Below are 25,487 nucleotides of genomic sequence, written 5' to 3'. Positions count from 1 at the left end.
AATTTGACGTATGCCATTTATAACTTTGCATAAAGCGATGTTCAAGCGCAATTTTATAATTTAGAGAAACAGTACCAACCAGTTTACAAAATATTCACAACTTTCAGCCATCGCTAACTTCGCAATAAAAAAGAAAAGGAAAAGGGGGGGGGGAGGGTACGGGTAAACAAGTACAGAGTAGTCGGCGACATTTTAATCTACGAAACTTCCCCGAACATTCTTTATTTTCCGTTTCTCTTTTTATCTCTCTTGACAAAGATGTAGGAAAACTCGAAACGACGTAGGGAAGTCCGGAATAAACGACAATAAAGTGTGCCTAGAAGTATGCAAGTTTTTTTACAGCGTTTTCAATTTAAAACAAAATTAATAGTACGTTTGGAGCTTAGCTTCTTTTTCCTCGCAGTTCTTTTCTCTCTTCAGGGCATTATTGTTTTGACTTCCTGCGCACCAACGACAGCTCTTACGAGTCTATAGGTAAATTAACAAGGCGACTCCGCGATTCCTCGTAGACCAGCATCATCTCACGTCGTCGGCGTATTTGCTCATTTGCGTAGCTAACAAAGAAACCTCATTGTGATGCCTACCATGTCACGAAACTCTATACACTGCTACGCGCACAAGGCAGCACCTTCGTTCCGTCTTCGTCCAGAGCCATGCCGATAGCCATTGTGTCGCAAACTTGATGCGGTTGCTAGATTGCAGCAACGCGGGATGGCCCGTACTCTTAAACACTGGGGCTAGAGGCGCGAATACAACCTATTATACACACGCTCGTGCTCGGCGGAATAACCGAATAACAGGCACTGTAGCTGCTGTTCAACGGACGTAAATTTCGAAATGTGACGTTTTCAGTGTCGCGAAGGCATATCGCGTGCTTCTGCTCACTTTTACCAAAACACGATCAGTTGCGTGCTTGGGCTGTCAAAACTGCTGGCTAAGTCTAAGATTTATTTAAATAAAAACAAAGAAACACTGAAATTATGTAATGGAGGTGTGCAGTAGCCTCAGTGTTCGGGTTTTCATAATGTTGATGGGCGAAGGTGAGCCTGCAGCGTTAAGATTGCGGCCGTTCACACAGCATCAAAAAGGGGATTCCCCCGACTATAAATGAGGAGGAAAACGCAAAGTGCGATGTGCCAAGGGCGCTTCTTTACTCGAGATTACGCTAGATATTTTTTTCTTTTTTGTTCGCTGGTGCGTGATTTTGCGACATGCTTGAGGTTTCTCCCTCTCACGTGACTTGTTATGTTGACGGAGTTCTAATGATGGTGCAGCGCGCACCGCAGCTCAACCGTGACTCGAGAACAGCAAGCGTCGTCAACAGAAATAACGAGGTTGACCTATCGTTTCCATAGCCTCATAATCGAACTAGCGTTGACGCTTCGTCCGCATTTGTCGTGTATTCAAAAAAGATTTTGTATGTGTATTTTTGGTTCACTATGGGAGTGCTTTGAACGTGTTCACCACGCTGTGCAAAAGACGTATGCACTCTAAAAAAAAAAAAAAGTTTTTTTGCGAATTCAGAATTTTTTGCATAACATAGGGACGTTCCAATCACGGTGAGCCATAGAAAGTTTACAGCGAATGACGAAGCTCAAAATACAAGACAAAGGGACAAATACTGTGTGCGCCGGGGACAGTGAACCCGACGCTTCGATTCAAATTCAAGTTCAAATTAATCTTCTTCTCCTTCGTCCCTGCGCGCGTTGCGTAATTTATATCTAAGAGTAGTCTGAGCTTGGTCATTCGCTGAGGTCATATTGATCGCTCTGATTGGCTTTCTCCGCGTTCTGTAGGAAAGGGAACTCGCAGGCATATTTGAGTGTGTACGTCCGAATAGTTTGGAAGCTGTGAGGTCGCACTTACAATGTTACGTTAGTGTGAGGGGAAATGGGAACGAGTGAATAAAAAACATAATATTTGGTTGCCTCACTCTAGCGATAGGCGAGTGAATGTTGCACACTATCAAAACATCCATTTTGCCTTTTTTTTTACTTAACACGCTTATGTTGATTTTGTTTCAGAGTGATCTCCGCTCACTTCCACACATGTTCAAGTTATGTATTTCCGGCGTATTAAGAAGGACATAGTTCCTCAATTAACAAGATAAGTATCGGGGACAAGCGCTCACTTCTGTTACCCCCGCCTCATGTTTTTCCCCCCAACGCCAACGTTTCTAAGCGATTGCTAGTCTGTAACAGGGCGCAACCTTCGAGCCCCATAATTGCCTTCCACGGCTTTGAAGCTCGCTCGGAATGTTTTCATGCAAGCTGGGAATGTCGCATAGTTTTCAGAGTTTGCCGCAGCATCGGGTGACTTTTGAATCCCAAGATAATTAACATATTTTCGTCATTTTCTTTTCCTTCTTTTACCAGAAATAGATACAGAAGACCTTGACAAGGTTCCCTCTAAGCTGCTACCATTTTTTGTGCGTGTGTGTAAAAATGGATGGGCGTACACCCACACCTTGTTTTTCCGGTGAAGAGGCCTCCGGCCTGTACTATCTGTTACGCTTATAAATTGGAAACGCTCCCGTTTGCCGTAAAGGGACCTGTCCGGAATGTCGCCCACCCTTTTGTAAGCGTCCGAATGGTTTGCTTGTTGGGAAAGTACGAGAAGTTTTTATCTTGACCGTCTTTCTTCTTGGTTGCTAAACTGAATTCATACAAAAACAGTCTTGTTTTTTTTTTCATTTTTGCTGTTTTTGTTTAGACGCTGCTGAAGTTTTGCTGATATCCGCAGCAAGCGCACGTACCAAAGCGTAGAAAGGTGGAAGCGCCTCTAATGAAATTTCGTCTATTAGTGGAACTGCGTTTGTTCCAGTTTTAAATAATTCAAATGTCTGGGCATGTAAAAACATTTTGGAGATGCGTACCTCCGCATTTAGGTTATAAAATGCACCCGCACTTTCTGTTCAAACATCAAAAAAACTACCCAATATATATTTTTTTTTTGTGCTGCGTTTCGCAGTTCGTGGAAATAATACATGTGTCACAACGTATATTTCTGAACCATATTGTAGTGCTGGGACTTTCGTTAACTTCAACTTGTCATTGCGCGATTGCGCGTCTTATGGGCTAACAGCCATTACTTCGGTGACTGACAATTTCAGGTTTTGTTTCTACGTGTGTAATTACCGCGTATTTGAGGCATTTTCACTGTGGGAAGGATTTCATCTCGTGATAGTGTTGGTTTAAAATATTCCAAGTATGAAGTACTACCTTCTGCTTACTTCAAGCAGCGCCCACGGGGTCATAGTTTAAAGGCAAATCCTTAGACTGGCACTTGAAGAATTTATTGTTATCAAGCTCCTATACGCGATTCCCACATTTTATTGATTAATTATTGCTGCTCTAATTAGACAACATCGTTAAGCCAATTGTACACTTGAAGATAGGTAGAGTTTTCCAGGGAAACACTTTTCAAGCAAGCTAAGCTTTTTACAACAAAATGTTTAAACAAGCCTTTAAACGTGAACATAGCCTCGACTTTACTATTCAATATTCGAAACAAACAGGGCTGTCGGAAACATATATTGTGACGAAGTGTACAAAGAAAACAAAGCGCCACCTCGCGACACCCCGATCGCAGAGCTTCGGTCTCCCATTACACCCTTCATTCTCATCAATCCAACACGTTCTTTTTAGAGCGCAGCTCTTAGGGGCCCGTTCCCGGCTTGAGCGGCGTCGCCGTCGGCGTCGGCGTCGCCGTCGCCGTCGGCGTCGGCGTCGGCGTCGGCGTAACCGCAACCCTCGTAACCCTCGTGAGGGTTACGAGGGTTACGAGGGTTAATCTCATGAGGGTTACCCTCACGAGGATCACGAGGGCCACGAGGGTTACTTACCCTCGTAACCCTCACGAGGGTTACGAGGGTTAGTTACCCTCAAAAGGGTTACCTTCACGAGGGTTACCTTCACGAGGGTTACTTACCCTTGTAACCCTCACGAGGGTTACGAGGGTTAGTAACCCTCGTGAGGGTAACCCTCGTGAAGGTAACCCTTTTGAGGGTTACGAGGGTTAGTAACCCTCGTGAGGGTAACCTTCACGAGGGTTACCCTCACGAGGGTCACGAGGGTTATGAGAGTTACCCTCACGAGGGTTACTCACCCTCGTAACCCTCACGAGGGTTACGAGGGTTAGTTACCCTCACGAGGGTCACGAGGGTTATGAGAGTTACCCTTACGAGGGTCACGAGAGTTACCCTCACGAGGGTCACGAGAGTTGCCCTCACAAGGGTTACTAGGGTTACCCTCACGAGGGTCACGATGGTTACCCAGGTCGTGACCCCCCCTGGGGTCACGTGACCTGGGGATACCCCCCGAGGTCACGTGACCCCCCGTTGACGTCATAGGCACTGATGACGTCGTCAGTGACGTCACTGATGACGTCACCGGCATCCGCATCGTCATCGTCATTATCACTGATGACGTCATTAGTGACGTCACTGATGACGTCACCGGCATCCGCATCGTCATCATCATCACTGATGGCGTCATCAGTGACGCTACTGATGACGTCATCGGTATCGTCACGTGGCCCCAGGTCACGTGACCCCCCGACGTCACGTGACGCCCCAAGGTCACGTGACTCCCACAAGGTCACGTGACCCCCAAGGTCACGTGACCCCCCGCCCCCCCGAGGTCACTTGACCCACCCCCCAGTACCCTTCCCTCCTCCTCCTCAAGAGCTGCGCTCTAATTCGGCGTTACAGGGAGTTGTAAACGGCTTTCATTTTTTGTTTGTAAATATTAGCGAAGCATAATCTGATCCCGCAACCTCACTCAAGGTTATAATCTAAGTAGTCCGACCCGAACTGAGCTTATTAAATGCATCTGCAGCTGACAGAAGGAATATGTACGCTCGGTAATTAGGTGTTCATTAGTTACAATCAGCTTTAGGGATATTGTGTTGATGTGGATTTAGGGAAGCGACCGCGAAGTAAAGAGAAGAAGACGCTGGAGGACTTAAAATGAACGAAAAGGAAGATGCGTAAGAAAAGGGGCACGAGGAGGGCAGATGATAGAACTACACCCCCGAAGGAAAAATCCATCAATGTAACCCTGTTTGGCAGTCAATGCTTTCTAGTGGACCGCTGACTGTGCCTGACTGTACGTCAAGCATGTCTGATTGGCCAACAAGTTACTCTGACCGACAGTCAAACTCCAGTCAGACTCCACTTGTCGGCTTTCTGATGGTTTCCTAGTGGCAGTCGGCCGCCGCGAAATGCCATCAAGATGTCTTGATGGTGATTCTGGTTTTACATCGATTGGCTCTGACTGTACGTCAAAAAGCTTTGACGTGCAGACAGACGTGCGGTCAAAGGACGTGAAGTTCGTTCGGATACCACTATTTTGTCAAATCTATGAATACGAAAAATAATCTATGAACAAGAAAACGATTTCGGGACGTGAGCCCATAAAACCGCTGATGTTAGAGATATGACACGCAGCCGACCGACAACCTAGATCAGAAGCCCGCCGAACACGCCACTTCGCTGACTTCGCTTCGCCCATAGAGGCTTCGCCAAGCTTTCATGAACGATCGCTCTCGACTCGTTTTGTTTGCCCGCTTGCTCCTACCTGTCGATCCTGCCCGGGCTCTACAATGTCTTATGTTTTAGTAGAATTTCTGCTCGACAAGACCCAGCCTGTTGTGAGTTCCGACGATGTAAGGGACTTTAGCGGTGTAGTTGAACACGACAAGGTGTACCAGGTCTACTGGGCCGGAGACGCGCGAACAAAAGAATCGTTCTACGGCGCGAAAGTACTCTACATGGCAGGTGAGTAGAACTGAAGTGCGGCGAGTGATGTACGAGTGCTTTGCATAACATGCTGAAGGCTTAACTGCATTTGCAGCCGAAGCATCTCGTATAACACGAATTGTCAAATCGAGTTTTCTAAGTGATGGCATAGCATAGGGGTCAAGGTGTCCGATTTGTACGCAAATGGTGGCGGTTTCGATCCGCGGTGGTCCTGCTTTTTTTTTTTTTTTTTTCTCGAACATTTCGTTTTATTGAGGCATTTGGTGATATTTATGAGTGCGTATAGCTTTACTCTTATATAAATGCTGCCCTTGTTGATGAAATTCCCTTGGCAGTGGCAGTCAGACGTCATCTGATGGACCATCAGGTGACGTCTGATGGCCCATCACGTTCCACCAAGGCTGCTGACTGGCAGTCAGTGTCCCAAATTACGTATCTTGATGGAATTTTCAATAGAGCCCTAATAGAACGAAGCCAGCCGATCGGCCTGCTGCTGATCAGAACCTGCCCAGGCAGGTTCAGATCGCCGTCGCTGCCGGGGCACCACCAAAAGCGCTGACATGATGGCTGCGCCCAAAAGGACTCTGTAAATATTTGTATATTCATCTTCTTTCAAATCATAGTTCTCTTATTTCATATACACCGTTTGTGGAAATTCGTGTCCTCAACATTTAACATTATCATATTCACAGATACACACAGATACGCATGTTCAACAAGCCACCATAAAAAAAAAAAAAAGTTCCGGTTTACTAATGCCTTTTGTGTGCGATGCGGATGAAGTTGAACCAATTCGGAAAACCACCTGTCGTTCGGAATTTGCTCAGAACCCAAGCAGTTGTGAAAACGAAATTATGCGAAGCAGCCGCGGTAAGCATTCAACGCTAGAGAATCCTCCGGAATCCCCGCTCAAATCACTTCCCTCCCCCTCATCCTCCCTTCCAAACCTGTAGGCACATCTAACCGCGATATCGATGTTGTCCTCTCCGACGTTCGGAATCTGAAAACCCAACGTCAGATTAAAGGGAATTGTCCGGGAAACGAACTTCGCCGCCTATACAACGGTCGCGCTCCCCACCCGCATGACGAACAACGGAACGCGCCCTCGGACGCACTCCGTTCCGAGTGCGGGGCTTTCCCGCTCGACCCCCTCATCGAACCAACGACGCGCCTCCCACAGTCCTTTCCCTCGCCGGACGGGAAAGTCCGCCCCGCCGCGCGATCAGCGTGCCCACGTTATCCATTCAGAAGCCCAAAGTGCTGCCGACGGGACAACTCGACCGCCGCACGTGCGGGAGCCAAGTGAAGAACCGGCCAAAGTCGGGGCGAGAGAATTTTGTTGCGCACCGAAACAAACACGGGACGCCGCCGCCGCGGATTCCCACTCTCGCCGGAAGAACAAGCGACCGATTGCGCGACGAGAGGGAGCGCGCGAAAAAAGAAAGAACAGCCAGCCTAGCGCGGAGCGGAGTGGCGCTGGGAGCTGCCCTTCCTTCGCGCGCCACGCAGTTTGGCGGCAGAAGAGTATACGCGCCGGCTCCACATACTGCGCCAGAACCCCCGCCGGGACGGTAGCTCGGTCGGCAGCTCGCCGCGCCGGTCCACCCCCCAACCTCCTGACCTCCCGATCCCCTCAACCTCCGAGAGTTGCGCCGCTATGGTCCGCAGCTCGCGATGACCTCCATGCCCGGCTTCGGAATGACGCACGACCCTTCACCCCCGCCGCTGCTACTGGACGTCCCGTACCAGCCGCAGGATTACGCCAACTTCAGCGCGTTCCCGTCGGCACCCCCGCCCCTCGGCGTGGGTGTCAGTTCGGGAACGCTGTACCAGGTGCCCGTCGGGTTCATCGTGCTCCTGTCGCTCTTCTACGGCCTCATCTCGCTCGTGGCCGTTGCGGGAAACTTCATGGTCATGTGGATCGTGGCAACGTCGCGGAGGATGCAGACGGTGACCAACTTCTTCATCGCCAACCTGGCCGTGGCGGACATCATCATCGGCCTCTTCTCCATCCCGTTCCAGTTTCAAGCGGCGCTTCTTCAGCGCTGGGTGCTGCCGGAGTTTATGTGCGCTTTCTGTCCTTTCGTTCAGGTGCTCTCTGTGAATGTGTCCATTTTTACGCTGACGGCCATCGCGTTGGACCGCTACCGCGCCGTGATGTCGCCGCTCAAGGCACGGACCTCGAAACTGCGGGCCAAGTTCATCATCTGCGCCATCTGGACCTTGGCCCTGGCGGCGGCGTTGCCATACGCCCTGGCGCTGCGGGTCGAGACCCTGGTGGTTTCGTCGGCGCTGAATCTGACCAAGCCGTTCTGCCATGAGGTGGGCATTTCACGCTCGGCCTGGCGAGTCTACAATCACTGTCTGGTGTGTCTGCAGTACTTCTTCCCGTTGCTCACCATCTGTTTTGTGTACGCCCGCATGGGGCTCAAACTTAAAGAGAGCAAGTCGCCAGGGAATGCACAGGGTGCCAGGGACGCCGGCATCCTCAAGAACAAGCGAAAGGTGAGGTGTTCACATTGAAGTAGGCTTCGTATACAGTTGGGGTTTTCAGTCGTTAAACTGCAAACTAGGAACAACGCGCGGGATGATTCTTACGTAAAAAGGTATAATACAAGTCAGTGTTTAAGAATCTGCAGTCCTGATGCCGGATTTTGTTGGCTAATAGACTTCCCAGAGTAGCATACCACAGTCACTTGGACTGCACATCGAAGTGCTCCGGGATTGGATTCACTTGCGGCGCGCCAAACCCCAGTCTGGAGGCGCTTGGACCATCAAACTTTGAAACCACTTTGTCATTTGCTGTCTCGCATATCCACCTCATATTGATGCACCCACTTACCAAATGAGCCATTTAAAATAATGGTAGCTAGAACAACTTTCCCAACTTCCATATACTCTCATTCTGCTTTATATAGTAGCAGCCCTCTAAATGAATGCCCAAAATATTTGCATTCACCTCCTACAAACGTCCAAAAATTGCAATGTAAAACGAACTTAACAACTAACTCTCGGTGCATTCTTGTTTTCTAAATCAAAGTGGGGATCTGGCTTGATTGATTTTTGACTGAAAAATTATGAAGAGCTTGTAAAAAACTAGAAGGGCGAAAATAAGCTGCAACGTACCCACGCTCTTCCGCAGAAATCGAGAAATTGAAGCCGACTAAAAACCTGTTTACAATTATGCTCTATCTTTAAAAACAACACCCGTAGCAGATGGAAAGTTGCCCGAACTTACCCCATAAGCATGTGCCAATTCCAATGCGTATTCCTGTTTTCTCACGACTCTGAGGTGCGCAGGAAAATGCATGATAATGGTCTTTTGAATTACTAAAGTGCAGGTAAACCTATCATAAAATAACCATGGGACTTGCAATAATTCAGTCTTTATTTAAAAACTTTGATCTGTACAACATTTTCCGCACGAATTACCGACGAGGGTTGAAAGTAAAACATGCTTGGATTCTTGCCGCCAAGGACACTTGCTGTTATTTTTGAACTTTAGAATCCAGTGCGCCGCACTTGAAAGGCACCCTGTCAATCTACTGTTGCATCATCCTTATAATTTTACTTTAGTTTAAATTTCTTTTTGATGTATTTTCGTACACTTTACGACTTTGTGCTATTACTTGGCACCAAAAACTTACAGACATGTTACACTGCACCGAGGGTCTAATTCGTCATTTAATTAAGACTGACAAATGTATGTTCCGTATGATCCCGAGACAACTACCAGATCATTTGTTAACAACTAATTTTATAATTTACAAAACCAAAACTTTGCATATATTTAACGTTTCCGTCGTCGTCTCCCTTTTTTTTTTTTTTTTTTGCTTTGATTATCCTAATAATAAAATATTTCGCTGATTCTCATAGCAAATGCACTACAGATATCTCTCAACGGATATAGATCGTGGTTAGAAGGCCTGCAATTGCGTGAGCCATAACTTGAGGAACTTAGTGCGATATCGAGCTTGAGAGAGATCTGAATGTTAGATTAGATTGCTAAACGCGAAAGCAGTCAAAGACTTCCCTATGGGTGACATCAGTTTTCAAATCCGCAAAATATTCGCAGAACTAGCCTGTAGGACCCGCAAGCGGATATCGGTCGGCGCTCTTTGCTACGGCTTACAAAACATTCGCCTGCGAGACGTGGTGTGTGCTACACTATTACAACGCATATTAAACTGCATTAAGCTGTAATTATAACAATAGCGTCATACTTAGGTTATAATTAGGCACAAATGCCGCCATCACAACCTCAGTAACAAAACTCTAAATCTAAAAGAAATAAAAAAATTTTAAGGTAGATGTACTGCGATGGTTGTTGGATTGAAACTAAAATATGTGTTGCATGGTCAAATCGAACAGGCCTGCACAGAGATGTATCACTAATATGTACCCCGTTAATATGAATACCCGGTTATATAGACAATATTTTCAGAAACGAACTGAATGACTACGTGATTGTTATATTTAGGGACAGCTCATATTAGGAACAATTTTCGTAAAGAACGGGGGCGTCCATATTAACGAAACGTGTGTTTATTTCCACCTTGTAAAAATACAGATGGAGAGGCTGTGGAAAAGAAGCTGCGCTTAGCAGCTTGACGGGCCCACAGATTTTGTATTCATGGCAACTAAGCAGCACAACGGTGGGAAGAATTAACATGCATAAAAAGGATAATGACTACGAAAACGCGAAGGTATACAGGATGTATGTTTCCCGTTTCAAATAGAACTATAAAATGGGGAACGTTCGGAATGTTGCCAAGCATCCCATTAAGGTTACACCCCGTATCGTGGTCATATGAATGTTGGCGGATGCTTACCATAACTGTAGAGCCCTGCGCGGACAATAGTTTGATCATTTGATCCGCATCCGCAGACTTTGTATCCGCATGCGAACCGCATCCTCAAAATTCGGAACTGCGTCCGACCTTCAATCCGCGCATTCATTTTAGATAAGAAAATCAAGCATGAATGAAATTAAAAAAAGAAAAAAGAATCTGGATGGTATCCAGATTCTTACCAACTGCTTACCTATCAAAAAAACAAAAAACTTGTTGTGTTAGAATGTGGTGAAAGTCATTTTATCGTATCCTGATTTATCGTATTTATAAAATAAGCTATCATCCTTCCAGAGACACTTCGCATCGCTCGAAATATGACATATATCAATCGAAATACTAATCGAAGCATGGAATATGATGATAGTATGATTGGGAGTCCGTGACACTTACACTCCGTCCAGAAGATGCGCTTCAAAGAAAGGAAATTTATATTTATTTTCTTTTTTGCTTTGTCAAACCCACTTCAAGCAGCCTTGTAATTTATAAACATGAAAATGGACAACGGACAGACTGATAACAATGTGTCGTTTTATTCAGGCCAAACAATAAGAAAACTGGGAGAGGAAAGTCGCTCACTCGCTGCAGCAAAATAGTCGTATGCATGGGCTAAGGCGCGAGTACACCACTTGGAAAATACCACAATATTCAATAATGGCAACACTCCTATCGGTTCAGTTTTTAGCACGAACCGTCAGCTTCATGCTCGGAACCATATACATAAAAATAACTCAGTGCCAACTGTCGAGAAAAATAAAACGCACACGCAAGCATCGTTTCACTTATCGAGGTGGTTGTATAGAAGAAAGAGAATATCGTCCACTCGGACGAATTCAGAAGTCTCTTTCGGTTGGTGCATTTGATGTTGGGATGGCAAGCACAAACTGCGCTACAAGAATGAGGTCCGGAAACTCGTGCTGGCGCAAGTTTCACCACTCCAGAGGTTCACATTCAGTCTCCTCGATCTACTTATGGGCGAAAAAGCCACTTGCAGGCTTCTTCTACTTTTGTTTGGCTTGTTCGTTTTTGGCTTTTCTTTGCCCAAAGATCATTTTCCGCTCTTCTTCCTGTCAAGAAAAAACACGCTTCCAGAGACGCAATTGCATTCTTTACCTTTTCAAGGGACAGCATTCTAGGTGAGATAAAACTTTTTAAATCTATCTTTGGTGATGTTAAAATCTTTTTGGACGTAAAGAACAATTTCTTCCTCGATTGGCACCTTTTATCCAAGAGAGTCGCTTGCACCCGCAATGATGCACTTCGTAGTAATACTCACTTATTCACTCTACACTGTGCGGTCGCACACGTTTGCCTCGGCAAAAATGAATCCGGACCCGCAGATATCCGCATCCGATCCGCAATGCGCCGAATCTGATTAACTTTTATCCGAACCCGCCATTTTATCCGCGGATATCAGCGGATAAAATGGCGGATATCCGCAGACATGCGGGGCTCTAACCATATGCGGATATCCGCGGATGTCCGCGGATGTCCGCCGACTATCCGCAGACATGCGGGGCTCTAACAATAAGCGATCCGACGAAGTCTCCTTCTATTTACTTTGATCCAAGTTAAGTCTTTGGCAGCAAACCCGCAGAGACAACGAACGCCATGACGATGCACTTTCGACACCGCTTGATTGGCCCAATCGGATCGCAACCGCAGCTGCGTTCGGATTTTAAAAGTGAAAAGGAGCACAACAACAGTAACTGATCAGAACCTTTTCAATGCCCCTTATAAAGCTTGTTATAACTTCTTTTTTTTTTTTTTGCTGCAACAATTTTTTTTTACGAAGTCAGTGTACATATTAGGCTGAGCGATCTTGTACGCACAAATAGGGACAAAGAAAACGAGGAAGGCCCGAACAAACCCATAAAACTGTCCCCGGTTTGTATCTGCTCCTTTTTTAATCTCAACGTCTATACCGGACTGTAGGAACGTCAGACCACATGGCATCTGGAATCGAACTTTTTTTTTTAATCACGCGCTTGTAATGGCGTCAGCATTCCGTGTGGTGCGCGTGTTTCCAGGCTAAAGCTAGAACAAAAACTATATAAAAAAGAATGAAGCTTCTTTTAAGTTTAAATAACACGGGCCAGCATTGAAAACTGTCCTTATATGATGAATAAATCGAAGCTCATAGGATGTTCTTTGTTATCCCAATTCTAGATTCGTTCGCCTCCCACTCGGGAGTTTCATTATCTCTTTTACTCCACCTCCGTTCCACTGACCCCTTCGGAGCATTTCTTCTTGCCCCGCAACCCTATTTAGGAAAATTAAAGTTAAAATTCTTATTTATTTTTTTTTTTATTTGGAGAAGAGCGACAGAGAAGAAACGCAACTCCGTTGTTGCTCGTCGAGCCTGTGCTTCCCCGCAACAGCAGAGAGGACAATATGTACATGTACGCAATATTTTAACCAGAATATTTAGGACACAAAAATAAACAGCAGGCATGGGGGGGGGGGGGGGGGGGGGGGGAGACAGTGATGGATTTACCCAGATTTTCAATATTAACAAACTCCAAAGGCACTTCGTCACAAACATCGAATGTACTACATTTTTTCTGTGTTTCACTCAGCACTTCTGAATGCAATTCAATCAGGCAATTAAAAACAAGGTGGTCTGTGTATTTTCACATCTGATTACCGTAGTTCGTACTAGAGAACACTTATTGTTGCCAGCACTGCACGTTTCACCGAAAACACAGCTGGGCTAAAACTGAACACCAAGCGTTGACGTCACGCCTCGTATTACCTGTTTATATCTTGGTATATAGTATAGGTGCTACGACGAAGTTACCGCTGTCGTCGGAGAGCTTGGGCAACACCAGCTGTGTTTGTCTGGCGACTGGCGTAGAAAATTTGATTTTTCGGATAACTCCTTCGGTGAGCTCAGAGCAACGCCCAGTGTCGCAATATTTAAAAAAAAAAAAAAAAAGCGTGCCTAAGGAGCAATTTTCTTTTGGTTCGTTTTGGGTTGACTTACTTTACAAAGGAAAATTCCTACGCCTATAAAAAAAAGGCATCGCGAGAAAACAATAAAATTGCGGGCGAAGAAGCGAACTCTGCTTTTGCAACCCCAAAAATATTCACCCATCTTTCTTTTCTTTAGTATATTTGTTTTTACACACTTCCCTTGTTTCGGGAGCATCGAACTTGTTTCGTGTTTTGAGGGTTATACTTTGTCTTTTTTCTAAGCATGAAATGAATTTTTACGCTAGCCCCCGATCCCTAAATTTTGTCCGTCCATCCGTCCGTTCGTTCGCTGAATTGGTGCATAAGTCATGTGAGGTCAATTGATACCACGTGACCGGATCTCACATGACCTACGCACCAATTCAGTTTCTCGGCTAAAGTTAGCGGGAAAATGCCTGTCACGTGACATGACGTCCCGTTACTTAGACAGCAGTTTAGTTTTCCCGCTGAATATATCGGAGATTTTGATAAAAGAATGTTCTTCACTCCCCGAAACGACGTGGTTTTATATGTTCTAAATAATTTTAAAAGATCGCACCTTAAATATCTCATTTCACATATTGGAGGATCTTAAAAATGAAGGACGCCGTCAATTTTTTTTTTTTTTTTTCACTTAGACGGGGAGATGAAAAAGACGGTGCTGTGAGACGTTAGTTCCTTTCTCTTCGCAACAAAAAATCTTACGCATTTATTTTAATTTTTTTAAGAAGGAGCTAGGTAAAGAACAGGCTATTCTTAGGATGACACCTCCGCACCCGCCGTAGTTTGCGCCGAAATTTGAGCGTCAGGCTTGCCGCGCCGGCACTTTGCGACAGCTTGTTTTGCTCCATCTTTTTATTAATATTTATCTTAAGAGATTGCGTGTTTAAAAAATGTTGTAATTTTTTTTTTGTTAAAATGTTTCGGTAGCCGTTTTCTTACTTGGAAAACGATGCGCAGGAAGCACCCTTGTTTTCGTGAAGACCTGAACTGGGCTGGACGCGGCAAGAGCTTGAACAGAAAACATGAGCCCACTCATGCCTGCGCTTGTCAAGGATATTTGATATCAGAAGGTGTGAAACTAAAGCGCTAATTTAAGGCTGGTCAAGTTTGTGTGAGCTTTTTGAGCCAACCTATAAAACATATTTTAAATAGAGAATCGAAACAGTGACTTCAATTATGTCATTTAAAGAATATTCATTCAATTTTTATTGGGAGGATAAGTAATGCACTCATGTCCTACAAGACTATGCGGCAACTTGTCTTGATGACTCGTGATAGGCTGCTTAGGCTGCTACAGGACTTCCTTAACGATTGTAATCAGCAACTAAAATAGCCATGTGCATGGCTTGGTCCTAGAATTTAGTGAATAGAGGGTTGTCCCATAACGAGAGAGCATATATAAATATTTTTTTAAAGGAACAGTAAAAGAGAGGAACACATTCCACGCATCACTAGACAAATAAAGATGAAAAAAAAAGTGTTTTGTCCAACCTATGCCTGCTACTCTTGAGATCTGAAACATAAAATTGTTGAAGCTGTGAATTCAATAACTAGGGGCCAGTTGATTTGTGTGTAGCAAAAAATGGAATGACGTTTTGAAGTGTGTCGTGCAACATATGGTGCTCCTATGATTTCAAAGATTTTCAAGGACTATAGAACTTCCAGCTTTATATCTTCTTGTATTTATCGAGGCGCGGAATACGTTTGTCTTTTACAGGTTGTTTCAAGTAAAGTGGTACAATATATTTCTTTTTTTAATACCCCAGTCTGTCGGAAACAACTCGAATCCTTTGTACATATTGCCAGAAAAATAGCATTCCATAACATTTTCACAATTCGGCATGCATACGCGCTTGAGTTTCGTTAGTTTGTGAGTGCATTTTCAAAGTTACTGAACTCTTGCTGGCATATAAACAGTGAGTTAGTGAATAACTTCCTTGTTAAAATTGGCAGAATCTAAAAGTCCTAGGAACGCAACATTTTGCTATAATACGCATAAATAAACAATTTAAGAAGAGGGAAAACAATACAACGTAAGCTCTCAAGCATTAGTGGTAGAACCGGTTTTTATGCATTTTCAGTGCTGTGAAACAAATATATGTTTGTGAGAAAAATATATTAAATACAATAGACCAGTCAACTCAGTTACCTTTATATTCAATGAGAACATATTCTAATACAGAGTATGAGCATAGTTAATTCTAATTCAATTAAATTATAGGTCACAGGGAACTCTACTTGGATATTTTCCCTTTGTGATATGTATTCTAGGATAGCTTTAAAAATCTACGTATTCATTTATTATTGCCATTATATCGCGTGATGTCATATTACGTGATATAAGAACAATACTAACTAAACGTGCGAGCCCAAAGCTATCCTACGATATATTCCACGAAAGGAAATTAGCCCAGCGGGGTTACCTGTGGCCTCAGTTTAACTTAATTAGAATGAGCTATTTTCATACGGCTGTATAATCATACTCGTTCATTCAATACAAAAGTCATTAAACGTCTGTGATATTATATATTGCATTGTCAAATAAGGTCATGTCATATCTGACTGTCTCGAATGACCAAACCTTGAATTAAGGTTCATAAGTGTAGCCTATTCACACTCAACGTTTTATTTGATTCCCTTGCTGCTCAGCCTCATGAATGGCAATTGATATAAGATCACATTCAAGGTTACCCCCCTCGTATGATAGATACTCAAGGTGCACAAACAGTTACGATCATTGTTATCCCGTCGAAAGTGTGGCGTGACTCAGAGCCCTGACGTCTCCATCATCTCGCATGTCTCTCCTCGAGACGATATCAAGGACCTCGGTCCATTACCTAATGGATCGTGTAAGAGCGTCTCTATAGAAAGGACTGGCCATATCGTATTCTAAAAGTGCAAGGTCACCTTGTCGGTGAGTAGGTCATAGGGCATATTCAAGATATGTCAGAAGCTTAATATCTTAGGCACGGATATCTGGAAAATTAGCAAAACCTAGAGCCACGTAATGCTTTTACATCAGTGTCACGCAGTACACAACCTAGAATCATCAGGCTAGTCGAACTTTCCTGATGTCTGCATATTATGTTCACGTAGCACGCTCCTATTATGAAATAATCTTATTTAGAGTTTTGGGGTACACGAGAATCTTAGCCCGGGCAAAACTTGATTCTTATATAACCATTAATTAACGCTAGCGTGATTGTCAGACCCTCGATAAAATTGCCGCGCTGTAGTCGCGACCTCAGCGAACCATAGGGGTTGCCACTCTCAACCAATATTGCGGTCGAAAACAGGTCATGCCTTGCCAGGTTTCAGCTCAAAGCGCATCGCCCACGTGTATGCAGGCGGGCATTGGCTTCGAAATGCTTTGCCCCAGTCTTTATCCACGATTTTAAAACCTGCGGCAGTGTGTTGGCGTAAACAAGCTTCCAAAGGCTTAACGTTCCTGACGGAAGCAATGGAAGGACCACCTACTGTCATTCTACTGCACTGATGAACTTTGATAACGGCACAACGTCTGGTTCACGCGGTTGCGTAGACTGCATTCAGAGAACCATAGGCAAGAAACTCACGCGACAGTAGCGACTAAGTCATCGGGACAACTTTTCGCCCTACACAACATGATAAGTAATGCAAGACACACCTAACTGGTAAGACCATTATGAGTAACGGTGTTTTCTGCCTTCTTGTTGTTGGTGCAGTTTTTTGTTTTTGGGGAAACAACCGAAACAACTTCTCTCACTTTACGTCGGTGGCCATCGCACCATCTGCCGGCAACATGCAATCACGGAAACCACATAAGACGAGCAGAAATCACGAAAGGACATGTTTCCGCCAGTTCAGTGTTCTCCCGCTAGGTGCCCTACCTTTGTCGGATGTCGCGACTAGCGTGTCGGGTCTCGCTTTAGGAAATCGCAGCTATAGAGATGTCTGGCTATTACAGATAGCATGAGCGACTAGCTAGGGGACAACTTTGGGTTTTCTAGAGTTAAAGGTCCGTCTTTAATTGGCCAGTACTCGGTTGTACACGTTTATTTTGACAAGAAAAACAAGAAATCTGGAAACTGCTATCTGATCGTACTCGGGTTCATAGAGAGCGTCATCACTTTCATGAACGATCCTCGATGTACCGCATCCTTTAGTGAAAATTAAGATAATCGACTCTTTCAAGAACCTAACGCGCAGAGTCAAAACTCGTAATATAACCTATAATTGTAATAAAAAAATCAATAAAAGATTGTAACTTGCCTTCTATTCTCGGTCCAATACGTTTATTTGTTTTACCAGAAGCTTCATATGTATGCGTTGTAATCGACGCATGAAAAAAGTATCCCAAGGCAATTACGGCAACTTTAGAACTATCGAACCTTTGTGGGTTGACTCTTTTCTGCAACTGTATATGCTTATGATTTAAAGTTAATGCATCTGATCATTGTTTTACATTTGAATGTAATATTTACCTTCCGTAATCGTCTGACGCTTCCCTTGTTAGACGCGGCAACTGAACTTATAATTGTTCTTGTCTAAAAGGAGTGGGAGACCCTTAATATAAGTGAAGCTATTGTGCGCAAAGGGATGCAAAAAAAAGTACGCAGAAAACTGCTTCTGTTTGGCGTTAAGATAAAAGTGATAAAATTTTAGAAAAACAGTGCCAATGAACATTTAATAAGTCGATAGTTGCGTGAACTCATCGCTAATGAAACTATTTTTGTGTGTTTATGTTTTAAATTCATTTCAAAAAGTATTTGGCAAACGCACATAAAATAACTCAAGCCAACAAACATGAATATAAATCAATTAATTTTTGAACTCTGTGGTAAACAGGCCCACTAATATTGTTCTATCAAATGAAAGCTGCGCACAAAAAAAAAGTTTCGGAAAATAATACAGGAGGTGATCACCCCAAAGCACAGTAAAAAAAAAATAACGATTCGTCTTCACGGAAGAAGAGCAAGAAGCTGTAACCGATTACAGATAGAAAACGTGACCCGTGTTTAGGAACGCTCCTTTCATCACCAGATCTCCAAACCTATCGTAATTCAATAAGGCTTCCCGTGAACAAGGTTATAAGCAATCATTTCAGTCTTCCTTTTCAATCCCACCCTGAGAAGCGCTCTCTAATTATTGGTATATCTATATCCCGACTCAACACCAAACCAAAACAAGAGGCAAATCGAAAGCAGTTAAATTCGTGTTTGCGTTTACACTTTCCCTCCACACGCGCCAGAGTTACAATTTCTTTTACCAAATCAACTCGCCTGCATACTCGCTTTGACTTCTATAGCTCTCCGTTTATATCTACGACGTAAGACATTGCTTCCGTCTTCGTCTTCTTTAGCGACTTGCGCGACTTGCGGAAAGAATGGCGTTTGAGTCATTCTACTCGAAGCTATTCGAAGCGAGTCTGAATGAATACGCTACTGGGTGCCACTCTGTCATTTACCCGCGGCTCACTACGTTTTCCTTGCTTAAATGAAATAGCCGTTGCGAAACCGCAACCAACAAAACAACTTTATTCCGCATTCATAATCGGCCCTTGTTCGGCCCCCGCGAGAGCCATGACAATCAGGAAAGCATCAGTGAATGGTAATGGGAGGAATCCTTGGTCATCTATTTTCTCTCCTTCTCTCTCTCCTCTTTCTTCAATTTCCCAAACCGGAAATATCGACTCGGTACGGCCCTATATCTAGATCTAATCTTGCTTTAAACAGCGCGGTGCTGCCCATTTCTGGTCGACGGTGTTTTGATTCAGTGAGCGCACGACCACATTTTCTATATTTGTTTTTCGCGACCAGACACATTCATCCGCGCAGCAGCTTTCCTTACACGAAGGCGCGCATGTTCATCCTCCAACGAAGTACAAGTAATAGAAGTCATTTCCGATTCCGAGGGGGAGGGGGGGGGGGAATATCTCATAACTCCACAAGGCTGTATTAAGGGGGGCCGAAGATTCGGATCGCTCAACACGGTCGACTTATCGGAAGCTATGGAACATGTCGTTCGTTTCGGGGTTCGTGGTTCGTGCTTTTGGTTTTGCTCGTAGCTAACTATTTGGATTCTGCGTGCGAGAAAAATCCCCGCTCATAACTTTCCGCTCCGCTCGAACGTCGCGACGTGACTTGGATACGTTCTTCCCGAAAAACTCCGTAATTTTTCTTCTTCCTGGCCTATGATGAAGTAAGTCACAATAGCTTTCGATCAACTCACTCTAACACTATAGCCAGGAATGACAAAAAAAAAGTATCCACAAGAAAATACAGCGTTGATGGCTGTAGCACGTTTACGCTTCCCTCTCTTTCCAAGCATCTCGATGAAGGGCAAGGCACCGCGAGGAAGCTTATATGACTTGCAATGCGTTTAATGCCATGCCCATCATGTTCCGACGAAGAACTTTCTAAGGGTAGACGAAACTGAGAAAATCATTTTTTCCGGAGTAGTCATGAAAAGTTTGGCCATTGCTATGAGTTTGACAATAAGGATTCTACGTTAAAGCAACGGGAACCTCGGAAAAGCAGAAACAGAGAAGTAGAGCATGTGGTAGAGCGTACACAGTGAAATATGACCGCCTGTCGGCGCGACCGTTTGGGAACAAGTGTAGTCGTCAAGCGCGTGATTTTGTTCCGTCGCAGCTTGCAAACATCTGGAACGAAACCACGCGCTTCATTCTGCAAAATTGGAAGGAGTTTTATCAGCTCTCCTGCCAGGTTGTACATGGACTGGCGTCGAACTGCCCTCTATTCACTGCGCGTAACACTGGCCATATTTATCAGCTACAGCAGAGATACTTGTTCCAATGCAGAGTGTCTTTGTGCTGTGTAAATTTCTATAAAATAAATTACAAGATTGACAATGTCATCGAGAAATGTTGAACATGAAAGTAGAAGTCCCAAATGCTGAACATTCGTATTAATGGTTCCAGCGCAATATACGACATCGCATCGTAGAAACAACAAAGAATAAAACACAAACACATTAAATCATTCATTACAAAAGTTACAAAAAATATTTTCTACAATATCGGAAGTTACTATGATATCAAATAGTGTTTTTTCTCTCTGATGCCCGGGGGAAAGGGGGGAGGGATGCTTTTGTCAATGTAGCATGACTTGAGTGCTGAACTTGCATGGTGCAACTCACTCACACTGGTTAATTTTATTGACAACAGTCACTGATATCTGAAGAAACGTGGATCGCGGCGAGACCGGAGCGTTGATATTGTCAGTCCCCGATGCCGTCGGCCATCCACTACTTTGTGACCGATATCTACAAAGGGGTCGCTGATTGACTGAACATTTGGTGCGTGAAGTGTACTAAATTCGCTTTCAGCTTTGGAAACGCGGGGCCTAATATATTCACGCTACTGGTTCACTGATTCGTTCCCCCGGAGTTCCGATCGGCGAATACAGCATTCTTATTGGCTGCGGAGCGAGAACGGAGAACTCGTTACATTCTGAGTTTCTTGCGTCATCAGAATTCCCACCCAGAAATTGACTCCCGACCGCTCATGAGTGCCGCTAATTCTGATGATACCTTCGGAGAACGAATATGTTTGCGGTGTGCGTTTTTTAACCTAAGTTAATGAGGACAGCCTGGTTCTCACACCGAAGCCCGGTCGGTCGCTAGAATTTTAATGGCACAAATGTGCTAGCAAGCAGACCATGAAAAATCCATCGACAGATCAGCATTGCGTGTAAACAAAGAACTCAAAGAGCGAAGGAATGGTACGGAACCGAATTTGTATGTTTTGGGAGTGTGTGTTGCGAAGTTGTAGGCTTTCTCTGGTCACCGAAAACCTGGTGAAGAAACTTGCATAAGAAAAAATAAAGTTCTGAAGAACCGACGCTTAAAATACCTGATCTTACAACACATGTCCCTGGAGTTTCAAAGCAATTAATTCGCGAGATCATTACAAAACACTTCAGAAGGGAAAATTGTTTTCACGGGGGATACCGAATGTGATGCTTAATCGAGACTCAGGCGGCAAACGTCTAAGAGGAGGGTATTTAAAAGAGTCAAGGAATGCAGAAGGTTTTGGAAAGAATTTTCGAAACAATGTTGCATAAGTTTTCGTTTCTTCTTTTTTTTTTTTTTATTTCACGAGAAAACTTACACATTCGAAACACGCCTCTCACAATTACGATCAGCACAACATTCTGGAAGCGAAATACCCGAGCCTTACTCTCTTGCCCTTGCGCAGTCCATTTCGCAAGTAACTCGGGGATCGAACTCGCATGTTTTTTTCACGATGGGCGCTCCTCACAATGCGGTTTTTACGTCAAGGCCGGGACGAGACGAACGTTTCATCCCTGGAGCAGCAGTGGTAAATTGATTACGGACGCGATTTGTTGCTGTAAACGCAAACACACACAAAAAAGCCTGTGGGCCACAGAGATAACCTCAAAGGTAGAATGCCCCGGGCTACACCGTTTCGAGCCAGCCAACGTCGTCACGTCGTACGGGATCTTCTGGCGTGAAGAGAACCCCCGGGCAACCTCGGCTACGTGACCGTGGATCGCCGAAAGGCTGTCTTCGCCCGCGTGTTCGATGCGTCGGCGATGAAGGCCTTCCGAAGAGGCCTTGCCATGACGCTCCTCCCGGACTCGTGCGTCGTTTTCCGTGACGCCATCGCCTAGTATTGTCCGTCCAACTTCTTTCGTCAGAACGTTGCCATCGGAATAATTTGCGTTGGATGAGGAAGAACCTGCTACATTTAACCAACCCCGTGGAGCTCAACGTTTGTCAAGCTCGCCAAAGACAGATTACGCACACTAAGCGTTAGGCGTTTGCATCATGGGCCTATAATTGGCTGGCCTGCTGACGTACTAGATCCCGAGAGGTGCCATATCCTTCGCTAGAATCCCCGATCCATCTCTGTGCTGGAGGTAGGGGACAGGAAATAAGCGCCTGTCGATGTGTCTCAGAGTACGAGGAACTTCAACAAGAGGTAAAGGAAATAACACGCTGGATTAATTGGTCATAATCAGTGTAGTTCGTGTTTTGATGTTTAGATTTTTTTTTTATTCTGCAGGCATGAAGAAATTTTGAACGGAGCCCTAGCGAACTTCTTAACCCGAGGCAAGGAGAGCAGCCTTATATTGATTAGATCCGGTGTATCGCAGTCGACGATACGATCTGATACAAGCCATCATACAGCGTAAAAAGTGCGTCGTCACGGTGCTTGTCTTTTTGAGTTAACACGCATAAAAGAAGGCGTAGAATAACGCCGAATTTATTGTGATTGGTTGGTTTAGCTACGGAGATAGCAAACACACAAGGACACTACGAGGTCTGTGACAAAACAATTTTGGCGCGGCTTGAATGGTTTCATTTGATATTAGCGACGGCTGCTCTCGAACTGATGTGAAATGGGGGTATAGTAGCACTTAGGTTGGCAGAATTATTTTGGGAAAACAGAATTATTCCTGGGTCTCAAGAGCTCACAAAAGCGAGACGAAAAAAAAAGGTGAACTCCCCTTTGTGAAATACGAAAATCCCACGCTATATTAAGGTGAAAAGGTGCGTCTATTTGATATCATTTCTGTATTTAAATTTTCTGGAGGATAGGTTTCTGAGTGAAAGTGTGAAATGGGAGTCACAGATGCTCCGCCAGTCTTGGGTGCTGATGACGAGAAAGGATTGAGGACCTTCACACAGTCAATGAAGGCCAATGGATTGACAATTCAATTTAGGCGGCTAAAGTTTGCCATCTCAGTGGTATTCGCGCAGAAAAAGCCGAGACGTAGGTGCTCAACTAAATTGGACTCCTTTTGAATCCAACTCGTCTGCTGCCAAGCGCCGTTAAATTTAGACGTAAAAGTATCGCGCACGTCTAATGGCTTTTTCTATTTCGGGCAAAGTCTCTGGCGACGGAGGTTCAAGCGAAACACTTCGAGTTCCGATTGATCGAACTTTCTCTCAGTATACAGCCCTCAGCAACAAGCGGTTAATGAGGCCAAGTATCGTAACAAACGATATTGAGATTATATCTTAAACTTTCGTATAAAAAAAATGTCTTTAGTTTTACCATGGTTCATACGTAAACTACTTCCTGGTGACCAAAATTACTAGGGCGGGAACTGACGAAGTTTAAACTTCGGTGTTTTCCGTCCAAGTGGTGTTGGTCGCCACAATCGGCTCTAATTCATGTTAGAGTAAAAACAAAAAGTAAAAAAAAAAGCTTTTTTTTTAAAGTTAGGGGTAGCAATTTTTACTCCGCGTTAAATTAAAATTATGTAATGGGACTCCTAGGTCTTAAGTATAGATGGAGTTACCACTCTTTTCGACGGATTCGTGGGGTTTTATGAAAGAATGGACGCATCCAGCCCAGCGAACTTTCTTCATGGTGACGTTTTCGAACCCACATCCATCCTTTATGTTCTCCGAGCGATTTGACTGGTTGACTCCTACCGTCGGAAGCGCTCCTCTGGTGGTTAAACGTCTTCTTAGGGATAACTTTCCCATGGCGTGACGAAAATATTCCGAATCAAGTTATCTAAGCATCCCGGTTTTACTCAAAGGTTTATACAATGCCTCTTCATATCCAGATCCGATGCCTACGTTCACGCAGTGTATATATCCGTCAAATCTTTCCGAAATTAAGCTGTGAAAATATTTTGTGTCATAGTGAATCTTACGCTGGCAGAAAATTTCTAGAATCGCATTTTATCACGATTTTAACTCGTTTGTGCGATGATGAAACATGAGATGCCATGGAACACTTTTCACGCGCTTTCTGCAACACGGGGAAGAAAAAAATATCATCAAACGTTCAGAGGGCACCTTGAATATCACAGGACACTTGTGAAAGTCGATGAATGCCTAAAAACTGACTCTCGTCTCTAGGAACGATTGATATGTCTTGTTCAAAAAATGCTAAAAATAATATATCGTTGGAGATTATTTTCAGTTGTCTAAAAGTCAATTATCGGGAATTTCAGTTTTTTTTTTTTTTTTTTTTAACAAGAACATTAAGTTCACGTTCACCTGGAGCAAATAATGCAAAAACATAAGCCGTCAGTGCGATAAAATAATATGTATTTCGCGTATATGCCCAGTTTAAAACTATTCTTCATGAAGCTCCGCGATAACACTCCCCAATTTGGGGTTTGAGGTACGTTACAAATCTCGTCCAAAAATAATGCGAAGCCTGAATTTTTTTTTTTTTTCCGCGAGCCATTTAAATTTAAAACAACCATTCTAGAATATAACCTCCGAGCTCAAAATACCTACAGAAACGGAAATATTCGCGAACTCTTCGGGCCAGCAATGAGCCAAGTTTCTGGGAAGATTTTCTAGGCATCTAAAAATAACTTTAAAAAAGCCTTAGGAAAAGTTTTTGTTTTCTTTTTCGTCCTTAGTTTACTTACTTTTTTAGTAAATCAATGAAGGCATTCAATGACGACTGAGTTTCTTCTTGATATTCGCGAAGGGGGCATTTTCTTTGTATAAAAGGTTGCGAGTAAGGTGCCGTCATACTGAAAAACCCGGAGACGAGGGGGCACTAGAAGGGGGGACAATACCTTCTCATATTGGTGCAATGTAGTGCCTGCCCCCCCCCCCCTTTTTTTTTTTCTTTGTACCCTTCGCTTCAGAGCTTTTGGTATGACCGCTTACCAACTGGCCTGCGCACCCACACCTATTTCAGGCTATCATATTCAAAAGAAAACCTTGGACTGCTCTGTGCTCTATAAAGTATTATTGTGTGTGACAAACACATATCGGTACCTACGATAAAATTATGAGCCTACTGATATCCTAAACGAAATTTCATTAGTGAACCGATTACTCTTTTTTTTCTTTTTTAGAGCGCAGCTCTTAGGCGCCCGTTTCCAACTTGAGTGGCGTCGGCGTAGCCGTCGGCGTAACCGCACGGTGCATTATGGGAAAATTTCCCCGCTACATTTAGCGGAAAAATG

General features: G+C 44.1%; 1 protein-coding gene across 1 annotated transcript in view; it reads left to right on the top strand.

The window, feature by feature from the left end:
• Nucleotides 1-7,370: 7,370 nt before the first annotated feature.
• LOC8039699 (RYamide receptor) overlaps nt 7,371-25,487 on the top strand; it is a 210,201-nt gene continuing 192,084 nt past the window's right edge. Inside the window, exon 1 of the mRNA XM_002413604.5 lies at nt 7,371-8,266. Within this exon, the coding sequence (XP_002413649.2) occupies nt 7,436-8,266 (831 nt within the window). The 5' untranslated portion in view covers nt 7,371-7,435. The remainder of the gene's footprint in view (nt 8,267-25,487) is intronic.

Source organism: Ixodes scapularis, unplaced genomic scaffold (assembly GCF_016920785.2).
Source record: "Ixodes scapularis isolate PalLabHiFi unplaced genomic scaffold, ASM1692078v2 PGA_scaffold3__209_contigs__length_174095766, whole genome shotgun sequence".
Taxonomy (NCBI): domain Eukaryota; kingdom Metazoa; phylum Arthropoda; class Arachnida; order Ixodida; family Ixodidae; genus Ixodes; species Ixodes scapularis.
This window is presented reverse-complemented; position numbering and strand designations above follow the sequence as displayed.